Consider the following 19,547-nt stretch of genomic DNA (forward strand, 5'->3'; position numbering starts at 1 on the left):
GCTATCTGAGCAGCTAACCGATCGCTGCAGCTGTACATAGTCCATCGGTATATAGCCCACCCAATTTACCTACCTCACCCCCATACTGCTTTTATTTATTTACTTTTCTGCTCTTTTGCACACCAGTATCTCTACTTGCACATGATCATCTGATGATTTATCACTCCAGTGTTAATCTGCTAAATTGTAATTATTCGATTTATTGCCTACCTCCTCATGCCTTTTGCCCACATTGTATATAGATTCTCTTTTTTTCTACCATGTTATTGACTTGTTTATTGTTTACTCCATGTGTAACTCTGTGTTGTTGTCTGTTCACACTGCTATGCTTTATCTTGGCCAGGTCGCAGTTGCAAATGAGAACTGAGATTTTTGGATATAAATATGAACTTTATCGAACAAAACATACATGTATTGTGTAACATGAAGTCCTATGAATGCCATCTGATGAAGTTCATCAAAGGATAGTGATTAATTTTATCTCTATTTCGGCTTTTTGTGACTCCTCTCTTTGGCTGGAAAATGTCTGTGTGTTTTTTGTGACTAGGCTCTGACCTAACATAATCATATGGTGTGCTTTCGCTGTAAAGCCTTTTTGAAATCGGACACAATGGGTAGATTAACAAGAAGTTAAGCTTTAATTTGGTGTATTGCACTTGTGAATGTATGAAAGTTAAATATTTCAAAAAAATATTTTTGAATTTCGCACTCTGCCTTTTCAGCGGATGTTGTCGCTAGCGGAACCCCTAGCCTCAAGATTAATTCCACAAAATGTAGCAAAATAACCTATTGTCCAATAAACATTACTGTCAATGTAGTTCCATCAATTCATATTTCCATCAATGAATAAAACGCATTATTTTGCAGTGGGATTGTTTTTCCTCCCTGTCAGTTTGGTCTAAAACAATTGTATTTATCGGCTTCAAAAAAATATATATTGAAACCCTGGTGCGCATGCGTAGGTACAGAGCCCGTACAACTGACTAGGTATTTATTTATACATGTTTTTAGCTAGGCAAGTCAGTCAAGAACAAATTCTTATTTACAATGGTGGGTTAACCCTAGTGGGTTAACTGCCTTATTCAAAGGCAGAACGACAGATTTGTACCTTTTCAGCTCTGGGATTCGATCTTGTAACCTTTCAGTTACTGGCCCAACCCTTTAACCAGTAGGCTACCTGTCGCCCTGTAACGGATTTCCTCTTCGTCTAAGGAGGAGTAGCAAGGATCGGACCAATGTGCAGCGTGGTAAGTGTCCATAATAGATTTTTAATAAATCAAAATGAACACAGAACAAAAATAACAAAATACGAACAAACAACCGAAACAGTCCCGTATGGTGCAAACACTAACACAGGAAATAATCACCCACAAAACACAATAGAAAACAGGCTACCTAAATATGGCTCCCAATCAGAGACAACGACTGACACCTGCCTCTGATTGAGAACCATACTAGGCCAAACACATAGAAATATAACAACAGAACAAAACATAGAAAAACAACATAGAATGCCCACCCCAACTCACGCCCTGACCAACTAAAATAAAGACATAAAAAAGGAACTAAGGTCAGAACGTAACACGCCCCTTCCCTATTTCCCTTTCAGAAAGTATTCATACCCCTTGACTTATCCCAAATGTTTTGTTACAGATGGAATTTAAAATGGATTAAATTGTGAAAATAGATTAGATTTATTTTTTGTCTCACCGATCTACACACAATACCCCATAATGACAAACTGAAAACATGTTTTTAGATATTTTTGCAAATTGATTGGAAATTAAATACATAAATATCTAATTTATATAAGTATCCACACCCCTGAATCAATACTTTATAGAAGCACCTTTGGCAGTGGTTACAGCTGTGAGTCTTTCTGGGTACGTTTGTAAGTGCTAGATTACCAATTTCAGGTCTTGCCATAGATTTTCAAGTATTTTTAAGTCAAAACTGTAACTTGGCCACGCAGGAACATTTACTTGTTTCTTGGTAAGCAACCCTCTCTCTCTCTCCCTCTCTCCCTCTCTCTGTCTCTCTGTCTCCCTCTCTCTGTCTCTCTCTCTCTCTCACTCACTCACTCTCTCTCTCTCTGTGTCTCTGTGTGTGTCTCTCTCTCTCTCCCCCTCACACACATACACATATACACACTCTCTCTCACACACACACACACTGTATCTCTCTCTCGCTTTCTGTCTATCTCTTTTCTCTCTCTCTCTCTCTCTCTTGTTCTCACTCTCTCACACACACAGACTCACACAGACACTGTCTCTTTCTCTTTCTCTCTCTCTCTTTCTCTCTCTGTCTCTCTCTTTCATACACACATACACACTCTCTCTGTGTCGCTCTCTCTTTCAATTCCAATATCAATTTATGGGGCTTTATTGGCATGGGAAACACATGTTTACATTGCCAAAGTAAGTGAAATAGATAATAAACAAAAGTGAAATTAACAATACAATATTAACAGTAAACATTACACTCACAAAAGTTCCAAAAGAATAAAGACATTTCCAATGTCATATTAAGTATATATACAGTGTTGTAATCATATGCAAATAGTTGAAGTACAAAAGGGGAAAAGAATAAACATAAATATAGGTTTTATTTACAATGGTGTTTGTCCTTCACTGTTTGCCCTTTTCTTGTGGCAACAGGTCACAAATCATGCTGCTGTGATGGCTGTCGGTGGAAGAAGGTGAGGACCAAAGCGCAGCGTGGTACATGTTCATGTTTGTTTAATGACACTGAACACTAAATACAAAAATAACAAAAGGGAATAACCGAAACAGTCCTGAAAGGTAAAAAACACTAAACAGAAAACAACTACCCACAAACACAGGTGGGAACAGGCTACCTAAGTATGGTTCTCAATCAGAGACAACGATTGACAGCTGCCTCTGATTGGGAAACATACCAGGCCAAACACATAGAAAAGCAAAACATAGAACAAAACATAGAATGCCCACCCCAACTCACGCCCTGACCAAACCAAAATAGAGACATAAACAAGGAACTAAGGTCAGGGCGTGACCGCTGCTGTGAATGCACACTGTGGTATTTCACCCAATAGCTATGGCACTTTATCAAAATTGGATTGGTTTTCAAATTCTTTAAGGGTCTGTGTAATCTGAGGGAATTATGTGTCTCTAATATGGTCATACATTTGGCAGGAGGTTAGGAAGTGCATCTCAGTTTCTACCTCATTTTGTGGGCAGTGTGCACATAGCCTGTCTTCTCTTGAGAGCCAGAAAGGCCTTCGATGGCCTTTCTCAATAGCAAGGCTATGCTCACTGAGTCTGTACATAGTCAAAGCTTTCCTTGAGTTTGGGTCAGTCACAGTGGTCAGGTATTCTGCCACTGTGTATTCTCTGTTTAGGGCCAAATAGCATTCTAGTTTTCTCTGTTTTTTTGTTAATTCTTTCTCATGTGTCAAGTACTTATTTTTAGTTTTGTCATGATTTGGTTGTGTCTAATTGTGTTGCTGTCCTGGCGCTCTGTAGGGTCTGTTTGTGTTTGTGAACAGAGCCCCAGGACCAGCTTACTTAGGGGACTCTTCACCAGGTTCATCTCTCTGTAGGCGATGGCTTTGTAATGGAAGGTTTGGGAATCGCTTCCATTTAGGTGGTTGTAGAATTTTTGTAGGCTCTTTTCTGGATTTTGATCATTAGCGGGTATTGGCCTAATTCTGCTCTACATGCATTATGTGGTGTTTTACGTTGTACACAGAGGATGTGTTTGCAGAATTCCGCATGCAGAGTCTCAATTTGGTGTTTGTCCCATTTTGTGAATTCTTGGTTGGTGAGCAGATCCCAGACCTCACAACCATAAAGGGCAATGGGTTTTGTAACTTATTCAAGTTTTTTTGCCAGATCCCTGTTGTTATGTCGAATTTTATGTTCCTTTTGGTGACATAGAAGGCCCTTCTTGCCTTGTCTCTCAGATCGTTCACAGGTTAGTGGAAGTTACCTGTGGCGCTGATGTTTAGGCCGAGGTATGTATATTTTTTGTGTGCTCTAGGTCAACGGTGTCTAGATGGAATTTGTATTTGTGGTCCTGGCAACTGGACCTTTTTTGGAACACCGCTATTTTTGTCTTACTAAGATTTACTGTCAGGGCCCAGGTCTGAACGAATCTGTGCAGAATATCTAGGTGCTGCTGTAGGCCCTCCTTGGTTGGGGACAGAAGCACCAGATCATCAGCAAACAGTAGACATTTGACTTCAGATTCTAGTAGGGTGAGGCCGGGTGCTGCAGGCTGTTCTAGTACCCTCGCCAATTCGTTCATATACTGTATATGTTGAAGAGGGTGGGGCTTAAGCTGCATCCCTGTCTGACCACACATCCCGGTGGAAAGAAATGTGTTTGTTTTTGCCAATTTTAACCGCACACTTGTTGTTTGTGTACATGGATTTTATAATGTTGTATGTTTTTCCCCCAACAACACTTTCTATCCATTTGTATAGCAGACCCTCATGCCAAATAGAAATCAACAAAGCATGAGAAGACTTTGCCTTTTTTATTCAATTAGGGTGTGCAGGGTGAATACGTGGTCTGCCGTACGGTAATTTGGTAAAAAGGCAATTTGACATTTGCTCAGTACATTGTTTTCACTGAGGAAATGTACAAGTCTGCTGTTAATGATAATGCTTTCTCTCTTTCTCTCTCTCTCACACACAGACTCGCTATCTGTCTCTGCTCAGCAAATAGCGGGGTCTCCAGGTCATGATGAGTGACTCAGTTTAAAAGTTTAGGTCTCTCAGGAGAAATATCACGCTCTCTCTCTCTCCACCGGACTCTATTCACCCCCTCTCCATCACTCTCCTTCTCTCACTCATTTACTGCAGTAGACAAGAGCTCATTGAATGACATGCATTCCATATAACCACTGCCTCCTATGTGCAATGGGGGGGGGGGGCTGTACTCTGTGCTGTTCTGTGGTGCAGACAGGCAGGCAGATATTGCTCTGACACTGATGCTGATTGTGGCTGGCTGCTGCTCCACACACAGCTCCAGGCTACAGATTTATCAGCTGGTAATCAGTGACGGGTAGGCGGAAAGAAAGGCAAACCGGCCGTAGCACTCGTCTCTGGTTGTGGGGCTTGTGGGGCTGGTATAGGTGGATTGCCTGTGATTGCGAATAGAACATGATAGGATTTTGTTACGTTACATAGAAAGGAATTACTTTTGCTGCTGTGGGCTGTTAGGTGTCTGCCGTAGGTCGCACCACGTGTGTGTGGGCAGGGCTTGTATGTGTGTGTTTTTGCTTGTGCATGCGTGTACATGCATGTGTGTGTTCATTCATGCATGTGTATGTGTGTGTGTTTTTGTGAATCATCTATACTGTATGCGCCTTAATGGCTGCACTTAGGTCAGTTGTTCACAGGGCTCATAATGGGCTTTGCTTTCATCTCCAGTGTGTAATTACAGTGATGTCACTGACATGAGGAGAGAAGCTGCACCTGGCTCTCTGACTGAAACGCTGTAATCACAGCCATATGGATAGATGGGCCACTAGCCAACTAGTCATTAGATCTGTCTATATACTATAGGACCATAGCCAGGTTGCTTATAGACTATAGGACATATACAAAGTACAAAACGAGTATCGTTGCAGAATTGTCATCTTGTGCTTGTTATCACCAGGTTCATACTTATAATGCACCAAATGGAGAAAACGGACTGAAACCAGGTTGGACTACCTTACCTACAATGGACCTGACCAATAACGAATGTTCATTTTTGTTTTCTGTTGCAAGAGGTTTTAAACGTTTTTTATGTGCCCTAATGAACTTGCCTGATGACTAATCCTGAATTTAATTCCTCTGCTCTATTGATCACTCCATATATTCATTGTGGAAAGAAACGCTAGTGGGCATAGCCTTTTGGCAGAGTGATGTGGATGGGTGGTCAGGTTACTAATGAACACAAGCCAGGGGTGGAATTTAAAAAGTCACTATTGGAAACTCTTTCAAATGTCCAAGGATTTCAGCAGAAAATATATCTCAAATCAAATCCCATTTTGTTGCTCACATACACGTATTTAGCAGATGTTATTGGGGGTGTAGCGAAATGCTTGTGTTTCCAGCTTCGACAGTGCGGTAATATCTAACAAGTAATATCTAACAATTTCACAACATATACCCAATACACACAAATCTAAGTATCAAATCAAATCAAATTGTATTTGTCACATGCGCCTTACAGTGAAATGCTTACATACAAGCCCTTAACCAACAATGCAGTTTTAAGAAGATACCTAAAATATACAGGGGGTACCGGTACAGAGTCAATCTGCGGGGGCACCGGTGTCGAGGTAATTGAGGTAATATGTACATGTAGGTAGAGTTATTAAAGTGACTATGCATAGATTTTAACAGAGAGCAGCAGAAGCGATCCAGAGAGGGGGGCAATGCAAATAGTCTGGGTAGCCATTCTATTTGCATTGCTCCCCCCCCCCAATTACCTCGACACCCAGTAAAGGAATGTAATTAAGAATATGTAAATATATGGACGAGCAATGTCAGAGCGGCACAGACTAAGATACAGTAGAATATAATAGAATAGAGTATATACATATGAGACGAGTAATGCAAAATATGTAAATGTTATTCAAGTAACTAGTGTTCCATGTATTAAAGTGGCCAGTGATTTCAAGTCTATGTTTATAGGCAGCAACCTCTATGTGCTAGTGATGGTTATTTAACAGTCTGATGGCCTTGAGATAGAAGCTGTTTTTCTCGATCCCAGCGTTGATGCACCTGTACTGACCTCGCCTTCTGAATGATAGCTGGGTGAACAGGCTGTGACATCGGGTGCTGTAGGTGTCCTGGAGGGCAGGTAGTTTAACTCCGGTGATGCGTTGGGCACACCACACCACCTGGAGAGCCATGCGGTTGCTGGCGCTGCAGTTGCCATACCAGGCAATGATGCAGCCCGACAGGATGCTCTCAATTGTGCATATGTAGAAGTTTGTAAGGGTTTTAGGGGCCAAGACAAATTTCTTCAGCCTCCTGAGGTTGAGCCTTCTTGACCACACTGTCTGTGTTGGTGTACCATTTCAGTTTGTCAGTTAAGTGTACGCCGAGGAACTATCCACCTTCTCCACTGCGGTCCCGTCGATGTGGATAGGGGGCTGCTCCCTCCGCTGTTTCCTGAAGGCCACGATCATCTCCTTTGTTTTGTTGACGTTGAGTGAGAGGTTGTTTTCCTGGTATCACACTCCCAGAGCAGTCACCTCCTCCCTGTAGGCTGTGTTGTCATTGTTGGTAATCAAGTCTACTACTGTTGTGCCGTCTGCAAACTTGATGATTGAGTTGGAGGCATGCATGGCCACGCAGTCATGAGTGAACAGGGAGTACAGGAGGGGGCTGAGCACTCACCCTTGTGGGGCCCCAGTGTTGAGGATCAACGAAGTGTAGGTATTGTTTCCTACCTTCATCACCTGGGGGCGGCCCGTCAGGAAGTCCAGGATCCAGTTCCACAGGGCGGGGTTCAGACCCAGGGCCTCAAGCTTAATGATGAGCTTGGAGGGTACTATGGTGTTGAATGCTGAGCTATAGTCAATGAACAGCATTCTTACATTGGTATTCCTCTTGTCCAGATGGGATAGGGCAGTGTGCGGTGCGATGGCGGATGCATCGTCTGTGGATCTACTGAAGTGGGTCTAGGGTGTCAGGTAAGGTAGAGGTGATATGATCCTTGACTAGTCTCTCAAAGCACTTCATGATGACAGAAGTGAGTGCTACGGGGCGATAGTCATTTAGTTCAGTTACCTTTGCTTTCTTGGGTACAGGAACAATGGTGGCCATCTTGAAGCATATTGGGATAGGGAGAGATTGAATATGTCCGTAAACACACCAGCCAGCTGGTCTGCGCATGCTCTGAGGATGCAGCTAGGGATGCCGGCGTCTGGGCCGGCAGCCTTGCGAGGGTTAACACAGTTAAATGTCTTACTCATGTCGGCTACGGAGAAGGAGAGCAGTCCTTGGTAGCGCGCCGCGTCGGTGACACTGCTTTATCCTTAAAGCGGGCGAAGAAGGTGTTCAGCTTGTCCAGAAGCAAGATGTCAATGTCCGCGATGTGAGTGGTTTTCCTTTTGCAGTCCGTGATTGTCTGTAGACCCTGCCACATATGTCTCTTGTCTGAGCCGTTGAATTGCGACTACTTTGTCTCTATACTGATGTTTTGCCTATTGCCTTGCGGAGGGAATAACTACACTTTTTGTATTCTGCCATATTCCCAGTCACTTTGTCATGGTTAAATGCGGTGGTTCGCACTTTCAGTTCTGTGCGAATGCTGCCATTTACAGTTGAAGTCAGAAGTTTACATACACCTTACCAAATACATTTAAACTCAGTTTATCCCAATTCCTCACATTTAATCCTAGTAAAAATGTCCTGTTTTAGGTCAGTTAGGATCACCACTTTATTTTAAGAACGTGAAATGTCAGAATAATAGTAGAGAGAATGATTTATTTCAGCTTTTATTTCTTTCATCACATTCCCAGTGGYTCAGAAGTTTACATACACTCAATTAGAATTTGGTAGCATTGCCTTTAAATTGTTTAACTTGTTTCAAACGTTTCGGGTAGTCTTCCACAAGCTTCCCACAATAAGTTAGGTAAATTTTGGCCCGTTCCTCCTAAAAGAGCTGGTGTAACTGAGTCAGGTATGTAGTCCTCCTTGCTCGCACACGCATTTTCAGTTCTGCCCTAAACTTCTCTATAGGATTGAGGTCAGGGCTTTGTGATGGCCATTCCAATACCTTGACTTTGTTGTCCTTAAGCCATTTTGCCACAACTTTGGAAGTATGCTTGAGGTCATTGTCCATTTGGAAGACTCATTTGCGACCAAGCTTTAACTTCCTGACTGATGTTGCTTCAATATATCCACATAATTTTTCATCCTCATGATGCCATCTATTTTGTGAAGTACACCAGTCCCTCCTGCAGCAAAGCACCCCCACAACATGATGCTGCCACCCCTGTGCTTCACGGTTGGGATGGTGTTCTTCYGCTTGCAAGCCTCCCCCTTTTTCCTCCAAACATAACYATGGTCATTATGGCCAAACAGTTCRATTTTMGTTTKATCAGACKYGAGGACATTTCTCCAAAAAMTACGATCTTTGTCCCRATGTGCAGTTGCAAACCGTAGTCTGGCTTTTTTATGGCGGTTTTGGAGCAGTGGCTTCTTCCTTGCTGAGCGGCCTTTCAGGTTATGTCGATACAGGACTCCTTTTACTGTGGATATAGATACTTTTGTACCGGTTTCCTCCAGCATCTTCACAGGGTCCTTTGCTGTTGTTCTGGGATTGATTTGCACTTTCGCACCAAAGTACGTTTATCTCTACGAGACCGAACATGTCTCCTTCTTGAGCGGTATGGCGTGGTCCCATGGTGTTTATACTTGTGTACTATTGTTTGTACAGATTTACATGATACCTTCAGGTGTTTGGAAATTGCTCCCAAGGATGAACCAGACTTGTGGAGGTCTACAATTTTTTTTCTGAGGTCTTGGCTGATTTCTTTTGATTTTCCCATGATGTCAAGCAAAGAGGCACTGAGTTTGAAGATAGGCCTTGAAATACATCCACAGCTACACCTCCAATTGACTAAAATGATGTCAATTAGCCTAACAGCAGCTTCTAAAGCCATGACATCATTTTCTTGAATTTTCCAAGCTGTTTAAAGGCACAGTCAACTTAGTGTATGTAAACTTCTGACCCACTGGAATTGTGAACAGTGAATTATAAGTGAAATAATCTGTCTGTAAACAATTGTTGGAAAAATTACTTGTGTCATGCACAAGAGAGCCATATTTCAGTGAAACGGAGTATGTTACAATCCCCGATGTCTCTCTGGAAAGAAACCCTCGCCCTGAGCTCGTCAACATTATTATCCAGAGACTGAACATTAGTGAGTAACATACTCGGAAGCGGTGGGTGGTTTGCATGCCTCCTAAGTCGGACTAGAAGACCGATCTGAGTACCTCTCCTCCTCCGGCAGTGTTTTGGGTCGGCCTCTTGAATCAGTTAAATTGCCCTGTGGGATGTGAACAAAGGATTTGCTTTGGGAAAGTCGTATTCCTGGTCATAATGCTGGTAGTGCTGGTGAGTTAACGCCGCTCTGATATCCAATAGTTCTTCCCTGCTGTTTGTAATTACAATAATGTAAGAAATAATTCATACAAAAACAAAACACTGCAAAGTTTCCTAAGAGCTAGAAGCACGGCAGCCCTCTGAAAGGAAAACAAAGATTTGCGATTCTTATTGGACATATCCAGGTAGTCCCAGCCCTGACGGGTGTGTGTTGAAGCTGAAGCAGTGGCAGTGTGTGACCTACCATCCTCCTTGTCCTCCTGGCAAAGACAGACAGACAGACAGACTCTAATAGGGTGCACAGAGAGATAGAGTGAAAACGGGGGGTTGAGTTGCCAGACGTGGATACTCGAGCACAGGTTAATCTACTAATTGGGAGCAGAGGGAGAAAGTTTGCCAGCTTGTGATGGCCACCAGGAGGGGCCATTTAAGTGGGACATCTGTTCCTTTTGGAGAGAAGACAGGAGACGCAGGGCGGGGCTCCCCTGACTTCCTCTCACCCCTCTATCGTTCCTCTATTTACACAAGGCCTCGTCTGGTCCCAGCAGCCCAGAGTCCCCCCTCTAGACACCATGTGGTTCCTCCCACCCTACCAGTCTCTAATCAAAGAGACTACGCCATCTACTCAAAAACAGTTTTTTTTTTGTGGGACAAGTATGAAGAATTGGCATAGTAGCAAAGGGTTAGAACTCTGAATTCAACACAGATAAAAAAGCTCTTCTTGGATGCAGGGTTTCTTGTGGGAGCGCATGCTTGTTGTTTTTGTGAAGCCAGGGTTTTTAGATTGTGGCTTCAGTTTTATGATATCAGTAGTACTCAGTAATATCACTCATAATCATTTCCCAGCCAAAAGGAAGCAGGGTTGGCATTTAGTCTGACTGAATTGACCCTAACCCTGAAAGGAGAGCAGATTATAAGTGCAGAATCCTAATATGAGACCCACTCCGTGATGGAATTACAATGTTGCACTTTTTACCAGGGAAGACATAATTGAGACCTAGGTTTATTTTTCAAATATGGCCTGCACAATACAACACAAATATACATATTATACACAAAATATATGTAGAAATACAAAAACCCAGTCATGGGAAGAATCACAAATCACCTAGAAAAACTGTTCCTCCACAAATAAGTCCCCAATCAATACTCTAAACTGCCCGAATGGCACCAGAACATTAAGATGAAATGTATACTGAACAAAAATATAAGCGCAACATGTAAAGTGTTGGTCCCATGTTTCATGAGCTGAAAGGTACTTTCTATACACACAAAACACTTACTGTATTTCTCTCAAATTTTGTGCAGAAATTTGTTTACATCCCTGTTAGTGAGCGTTTCTCTTTTGCCAAGTTAATCCATCCACCTACCAATAAGATGATTAAACAGCATGATCATTACACAGGTGCAGCTTGTGTTGGGAAAAATCAAAGGTCACTCTAAAATATGCGGTTTTGTCACACAACTCAACGCCACAGATGTCTCAAGTTTTGAAGGAGTGTGCAATTGGCATGTTGACTGCAGGAATGTCCACCAGAGCTGTTGCCAGAGAATGTTAATGTTGAATGTTCATTTCTCTACCATAAGCCGCCTCCAACGTCAGTACGTCTAACTGGCCTCTCAACCGCAGACCACTTGAAACCACAGGACCTCCACATCTGGCTTTTTCACCTGCAGTATTGTCTGAGACCAGCCACTTGGACAGCTGATGAAACTGTGGGTTTGCACAACTGAAGAATTTCTGCACAAACTGTCAGAAACCGACTCAGGGTAGCTCATCCGCGTGCTGGACGTCCTCACCAGGGTCTTGATCTGACTGCAGTTGTTGTCGTTACCGACCTCAGTGGGCAAATGCTCACCTTCAATGGCCACTGGCATGCTGGAGGTATGCTCTTCACAGATGAATTCCGGTTTCAACTGTACCGGGCAGATGGCGTCCCATGGTGGCGGTGGGGTTATGGTATGGCCAGGCATAAGTTATGGACAACGAACACAATTGCATTTTATTAATGGCAATTTGAATGCACAAAGATACCGTGATGAGATACTGAGGCCCATTGTCGTGCCATTCATCCGCCACCATCACCTCATGTTTCAGCATGATAATGCACGGCCCCATGTAGCAAGGATCTGTACATAATTCCTGAAAGCTGAAAATGTCCCAGTTCTTCCATGGCCTGCATACTCACCAGACATGTCACCTATTGAGCGAGTTTGGGATGCTCTGGATCAACATGTTCCACTTCCCATCAATATCCAGCAACTTCACACAGCCATTGAAGAGGAGTGGGACAACATTCCACAGGCCACAATCAACAGCCTGATCAACTCTATGCGAAGGAGATGTGCTGTGCTGCATGAGGCAAATGATGGTCACACCAGATACTGACTGGTTTTCTGATCCACGCCCCTACTTTTGTTTTTTACTTATCTGTATTCCCAGTCATGTGAAATCTGTAGATTAGGGCCTATTGAATTTATTTCAATTGACTGCTTGCCTTATATGAACTGTAACTCAGTAACATATTTGAAATTGTTGCATGTTGCGTTAATATTTTTGTTCAGTGTATTTAAAATTTTGTTCCAGCAATACGGTGCTTTAAGACTAAAAGCAAATGCTTGTAATGGGTCCAAAATGTTTATAACCTTTTATGCCTTATAACCTTTTGGAAATGTACTTTAATGCTGATTTGGGGACCAGCACTGTAAATTAATGTAGCGCAGATGTGATGGTGCTATGCATCTGATTGTTGTACATTCAATATGCAAATGGTGTTGCCTTTTCCTGCAGTCAAATTACCTAGTGGCCTCATGGGTGTAATGTTATTCATATTTTTCATAATTTCATAGTTAATAAACATTATTCTAAAAACCCGTAGAAAATCCTGTGTTTTTATGTCAAACGGTTTTGTTATATTTCAGTCTTCAGTGATGTATATAAAGTGGAATATTGTGATGCAAACTCAAAATAGGATACATTTCAACTCTATATCTGACATGGCACAGGTGTCTTATTTTTTGTAAGCCCATAACCATATGTGTGAGGTGTATACTTCTGTTTCAAAGTAGATTTGTTTAAGACTACCCTGTGACCTTGATTTAGGCCACTGCGGTAAAATGTTAATTAATTGTCACTATGTAGCTAAATAAATTATTGGAATACAATTATGTGATCTGATTGGTGGTTGGTCTCGTCCCTCAGGGTACGCCATACTGCAGGCCATCATGGAGAAGGCGGGCCAGAACAGCTGGCAGGTGAGCGCCATCTGCGTGGAGAGCTTCGACGACGCTGCCTACCGTCGCCTCCTGGAGGACCTGGACCGACGGCAGGAGAAGAAGTTTGTCATCGACCTGGAGGCGGAGAGACTCACCAACATGCTGGAGCAGGTGAGATCAGTCAGGCAAGCAGGCAGGCAGGCAGGCAGGAAGGCAGGAAGGCAGGAAGGCAGGAAGAAAGAAAGAAAGAAAGAAAGAAAGAAAGAAAGAAAGAAAGAAAGAAAGAAAGAAAGAAAGAAAGAAAGAAAGAAAGAAAGAAAGAAAGAAAGAAAGAAAGAAAGAAGGGAGTTAAGGGAGGTCAAGAGGCTCACCAACATACTGGAGTAGGTCAATCAATCAATCAATTAATCAATTCATCTATACAGTCTAAATCAGGTGACAGCACCATTTGGTAAAGCAAATGACCAGAGGAGACATTTTCTTTCATTTTAATTTGAGACCTGCAGTGGATTTTACAGTTCTAGAGTGCTTATTTGAATTAAGTTGAATTAATTAGCTGCAAACATGATTCATTCATATTTTGTGGTACAATCTGAGATTGTCCATATTGTACCAAACACAATTGTGTCATATTTTACATTATCATTCAGGTTTAGGTATATTCAGTCTATTAGGTCAAATTGTAGAATGTTTGAATAGCTTCTGGCGCCACTCAGTTGCCTATATGTAGTCAGAGTTACAAACCGAATAACCCCCTTCTCTGTTTCATAGTGTACTCATCCGCCATCCCCCAGGCAACTAGTATCTCTATCTCACGTTTCAATTATTTAGCAAATTTCAGCTCCGGCATCTGTCACTGTGCTAACGACTCAGTGTTTATGTGAGTGTGTGCGAGTCAGTATGTGTGTGTGGTGTGCTTGTGTGTGAGCCGGGCTCACCTCCAACAGCACCCATTGTATCTCAGTAGGCTTCAGTACACACAAATTAATCTTAATCAGCAGGTCACATCTAATGTACACATTGTTATTCAGTAGTATCTCGTATTCACCAGGGATGCAGTGGTAAAAACTTGTTGTTTTTCGCATGGTCCCAATTTTAAGGGTAAATTCACTTTTCTTTAGCATAGCTTATTTTCAACTTCCCTCCAGTGTTATTGTTTCCAAACCATTTTTGGTTTTGTTACCTGGTCATTTAGCAATGTCCAGAAAAATCTGGCTAGCATTTTTGGAGAATGGAGCACTGCTAGTGGAAACAGATTGTATTTGTTAGCAGTGCGTTCAAACATATTAGGCTAAAACTTTAAACAAACAACAATGAATGCTTTAAAGAACATTTAGAAAGTCTTCATCATCGCTACATAGATACTGTACCTCACAAATCATCTATAAGCCAAGTCATACTACAGGGTGACATAAGCAACAGGGTCGCCCCTATCCGGGATCCTTGGGATGTCCCAACTCTGATGTTACCCCATTGAAGTTGACATTTAAAAGTGTTGAGGTAAGGGTTAGGGTTAGGCTAGGGTTGTGGTTAAGGTAAAAGTAAGGGCTAAGTTTAGGGTTTAGCAGCTGTCTTCAGTTCAATGTCTGTTTAGCTACTTGAGATCTGCTTGTGTTCAATGAATCAATGAACATTCTCTGTCTCTCTCTCCATGCCAGGAGCATTTTCATATTCCCTACTACCTGGCCTCAGATAGTGTCTGTCTGTCTATCTCCTCGTGTGGCACTCATCCGGATGCCTACTCATTTGTTTAGACAGCCTGCACGTCTGATTTCTCCCCATGAAAGACAATGTTGACGCGATGCCAAGCCGCACACACTGGGGTGTCATTCAACTGACAGCCAATTAAGCTTGCTAATGCTAATCCAGTCGGGTTCACTCAACGTTTGTCGAACGTTTGTCCCTTTCCAGTCGGGTTGACTTAATGTTTCTCTAACGCTTCTCTCTCCCTTCTCTCGCAGATTGTCAGTGTCGGAAAACATGTCAAAGGCTACCATTACATCATGGCTAACTTGGTGAGGGGAAAAAATCCTGGCATGTCTTGACTACACCATTCTCTCTCTCTCTCTCTCTCTCTCTCTCTCTCTCTCTCTCTCTCTCTCTCTCTCTCTCTCTCTTCTCTCTCTCTCTCTCTCTCTCTCTCTCTCTCTCTCTCTCTCTCTCTCGCTCTCTCTCTCTCTCTCTCACGTCTATGTATTTAGTATTCAGCCCTTTTCCACAGTGACAGTGTATTAATGATGTCCAGAACAGGACAGCTCAGTGTTTGTGTGTGTGTGCGCATCTACATGCGTACTTGCGTGCGTGTGTGTGTTGTGTGAATGTGTGTGTGACAGTACTGGGCATCAGAGCACTGGGCTGGGAGAGATAACTGTTGGCACAATCCTTCTTACCAGCCCTCTGCTGCAGAAGCAGGGCGTCGACAGAATTCAGGCTCAGCCGGTGATCCCAGCTCTTAGAAAAGGCTAGGGGAAAGAACTGTCTGGTGTCCTTTTTGTCGCGGTATAACATAGTGTTCTGCCTCTCTTTCTCTCTCTCTTTGCCACTCTCTCTTCCCCCTCCTGTTTATTTCTCTCCCTCTTTCTATCTACCTTTTGCATGCCTCGCTCATACTCCTTACTTCTCTCCATTAATGTCTTTCTCTCCCTGTCTCTCTCTCTCTCTTGATCTCTGCCCTCGCCTACCTCCATCTGTCCCTAACCCCCCCCCCCCCCCCCCTCTCTCCAGGGTTTTAAGGACATCAACCTCGAGCGCTTCATGCATGGCGGGGCCAACGTGTCGGGCTTCCAGCTAGTGGACTTCAGCAACCCCATGGTCATCAAGCTGATGCAGCGCTGGAACAAGCTGGACCAGAGGGAATACCCAGGCTCCGACAGCCCCCCGAAGGTAACACCCTGACTGGGATTAAGTCCTCTCATCTCCTCTAATGTCATGCCTTTCCCCCGATTTGCTGAAGAGCGACAGCCCCCCGATGGTACACCATGCCTGGAGTAAGGTCTTCTCCCCTAAGGTTCTCTCCTGTATCTCTCCTCTAAGTCATGGGGGATAGAACAATTCTTCAGTAGATAACCTCTAGTTCTGACTGACTGACTGACTGGCTGACTGACTGGCTGGCTGACTGTGTGTAGGATTGCTTTAGACTCTGGTCAGTCTGGTCTGGTGCATGGGAAGGTGGCTTTAGGATTCTACAGGACCAACTGCAGAGGTGTGGGTTAGCCTGCTATCTCAGACTTAACACACACACACACACACACACACACACACTTAGAATACCTTACAGTACCTGCTAACTGTGGTGCAGTCTCGTGGAGAGGTTCAGGCTATGGGATTGTGTCACAATCTCCTCTTTGTCTCACACCTGTGGACATTCTTAGTATTGGAATAGTGTAGCCCAATGCCTGAGGGAGCTCCACTCTTGCTAGGGGCCATGAGAACTGGTGCATTTTAGCTGTCCTGCTGCACTTGAATGCACTGGACCCATGCTCTAAAAATTCTAGCCAGAAGATTCTGGACGTTGCTAATTAACCAGCTAAGGAACCTAAAATGGTTTGGATGAAACATCAAAAAGAAGTTGAAAATAAGCTAAAATGTTGATAATATTATGAACTCTCCCTTTAAGGGTCTCTGTGACCAGCAGTCACCTACCACCCGTACACATCATGAGTCAAAATCTCTGAGGGCTGATCTGAGATGCATTTCCTAGGGATAGATGGGAGGGAGGGAGTGATGGATGGAGAGAGAGCGAGCGAGTGGGGGGAGGTAGGGGAGAGATGGTATGGAGGGAGGGAGGGAGGGGGCATCATCATCAGCACTGTTGTTGGTCCACCTTGGGGGCCATTGGCCCTAGCTGTGAGAATGTGACGGACTGACCAATTTAAGCTATACTGCTGTGCCACGACACGCAGTGTGTGTGTATGCTTGTGTTTCTGCTCCAATATCCATGCAGATCACTCAAGATTGACTTCAAAATTTAACATCTGTCTATGTCCTGAGGACATCGGGAAATGCCTTCAAAACCAGCCACTAGGGGCAACAGTGCTATTTCCATGAAGTAGGCTTGGGTTTTGCGTTCTGGACAGGGGTGGTGAACGGGCGTAGTCCCATGACTCCGGATCTGAAGGTCTTGTGTTCTATCCCAGTGGTAGATACTCATTTTATTTTTTTATCCTATCCCTTAACTTAGCCATGCCAAAATGTAATGTTTTAACCCTATCCAAAACCTTAAACTTTGAAAATGTGACGTTTCAAGAAAATGTACTGTCTTGAGCAGGACGAATCAATCAAGGGTGTCAAAAACCCTTTGAAATTTGATGTTTGGAGCAACTTTGAAATTTTATCCTTGGAGAAACGTGGATAAACGTTAGAATCTAAAGTGAAATTGGTAAAACCATTCCAATGTTCTCCCTACCAAACAGCCCCTCTGGTGTACAGTAGCACCATCCATAGTTTTTTTATTTTGTAATTAGTGGAGCCCAACTGTGTTCTGGTCACAGTCTAGATCAGGGATGTCAAACATACGGCCCGTGGGGAGTTTTGGTCAAACGTAGTGCACTATATAGTGAATAAACTATCCAAAATGGATATTCAGCTGTTCCCATAGGAGAACCCTTTTTGGTTCCAGGTAGAACACTTTTTGGTTTCCAGTTAGAACTCTTTTGGGAGCCATGTAGAAGCCATTGTTGAAAGGGTTCTACATGGAACCCATTATGGTTGTACCTGGAACCAAAAGGTTTCTAACTGGAACCAAAAAGGGTTCTTCAAATGGTTTTCCTATGGTGATGGCCGAATAACTCTTTTAGGTTCTAGATAGCACCTTCCCAGGTCCAAGAACAATGGCAGTATTTCATTATAACCACACTTTGGATGTGTTGTGATTTGTAGGTTGGTTATGACTTGTATTATGGAACTTGGCCTGCGGGTGATTTGAGTAAAAAATAAATAAATACAACAACAAGAAATTGTGAGTGGTGGGGGACGAACTCATTATACTTTAAAATAACTAAAACCAAATGGAAACTGTGTAGAAATTATAATGGACCTACATTCATATAGTTTCTTGCCTGTGTACAGCCTACTGATAATCAATACAATTAAAACTAGACAGTCAAGGAGCATGGTAAATTCCAAAAACGATAGATAGAGGACAATTTTTATACATTTTGCTCGCAAGGAAATATATAACATTTTCAGCGCGGCCCTCCGGACCTCGCTGAAGACCGAATGCGACCCCGGGGCAAAATGAGTTTGACACCCCTGGTCAAAACAGCTACAACACCCTCCTCTCCCCATTCATAACTCCTTGGCAGGACTGTCCATCTTCTATTTAAGTGCCCAGACTCTTACCAATGCCAAGCATGTACCAGTTTGTGCCAACCTTCGTGCTCAGGGAGCGGGTGGCATCAGCGTTGGTTATGAAACTGTTTATTGCCCCCCTTGACCCTTGTTGGTGTAGGCAGCTTGTCCACTCCTGGCACAGGGTTGGTGGTCCACACACACACACACACACACACACACACACAACACCACACACACACAACACACACACACACACACACACACCACACACACACACACACACACACACACAACACACACACACACACCGTGGCGCCCACAGAGAGCTGAAAATGAGCAAGGATGGAAGGAGAGCGGGGTTAATGAGAAGGATTTTCCCAGGCCAGAGTGAAGATTAAATGAACTCTCCAATAAGGATTTTCCCAGGCCAGAGTGAAGGTTACATTAACTTTCCAATAAGGATTTTCCCAGGCCAGAGTTGAACGTTAAATTAACTCTCCAATAAGGATTTTCCCAGGCCAGAGTTGAACGTTAAATTAACGACCTGGCCAAGATAAAGCAAAGCAGTTCGACACATACAACAACACAGAGTTACACATGGAGTGTGTACAAACATACAGTCAATAATACAGTACAAAAATAAGTCTATATACAATGTGAGCAAATAACACAATGTACCTTGCTGCATTACAAGCATTTTGAAAAGTATATTTTTAATGCCCAGTATACAGTAGCCTGGTTACTTTCTCTGTTCAGCTATTACATTTTACTTCTTGCCACTCCTGTCATTTCCCAAAGAGGAGTAGAATGTTAACTAAAATGTCTGGTACCCAGACTATGTATACTGTACACACACGCAGAAACTTTGTCTCTTTTCATAGTCACACGGGCGAGCACACACACCCCATCCCTCCATCACACACACCTGACGCTTCGCTCCTG

The 19,547-nt window shown here is 43.2% G+C and overlaps 1 protein-coding gene across 1 annotated transcript in view; it reads left to right on the forward strand.

The window, feature by feature from the left end:
• Positions 1-19,547, forward strand: part of LOC111950641 (glutamate receptor 4-like) — a 193,668-nt gene that overhangs the window by 120,983 nt on the left and 53,138 nt on the right. Inside the window, 3 exon segments of the mRNA XM_023968393.1 lie at positions 13,300-13,484; positions 15,275-15,328; positions 16,038-16,196. Of these exon segments, the coding sequence (XP_023824161.1) occupies positions 13,300-13,484; positions 15,275-15,328; positions 16,038-16,196 (398 nt within the window).

This window comes from Salvelinus sp. IW2-2015, linkage group LG23, assembly GCF_002910315.2.
Source record: "Salvelinus sp. IW2-2015 linkage group LG23, ASM291031v2, whole genome shotgun sequence".
NCBI classification, from domain to species: Eukaryota; Metazoa; Chordata; class Actinopteri; order Salmoniformes; family Salmonidae; genus Salvelinus; species Salvelinus sp. IW2-2015.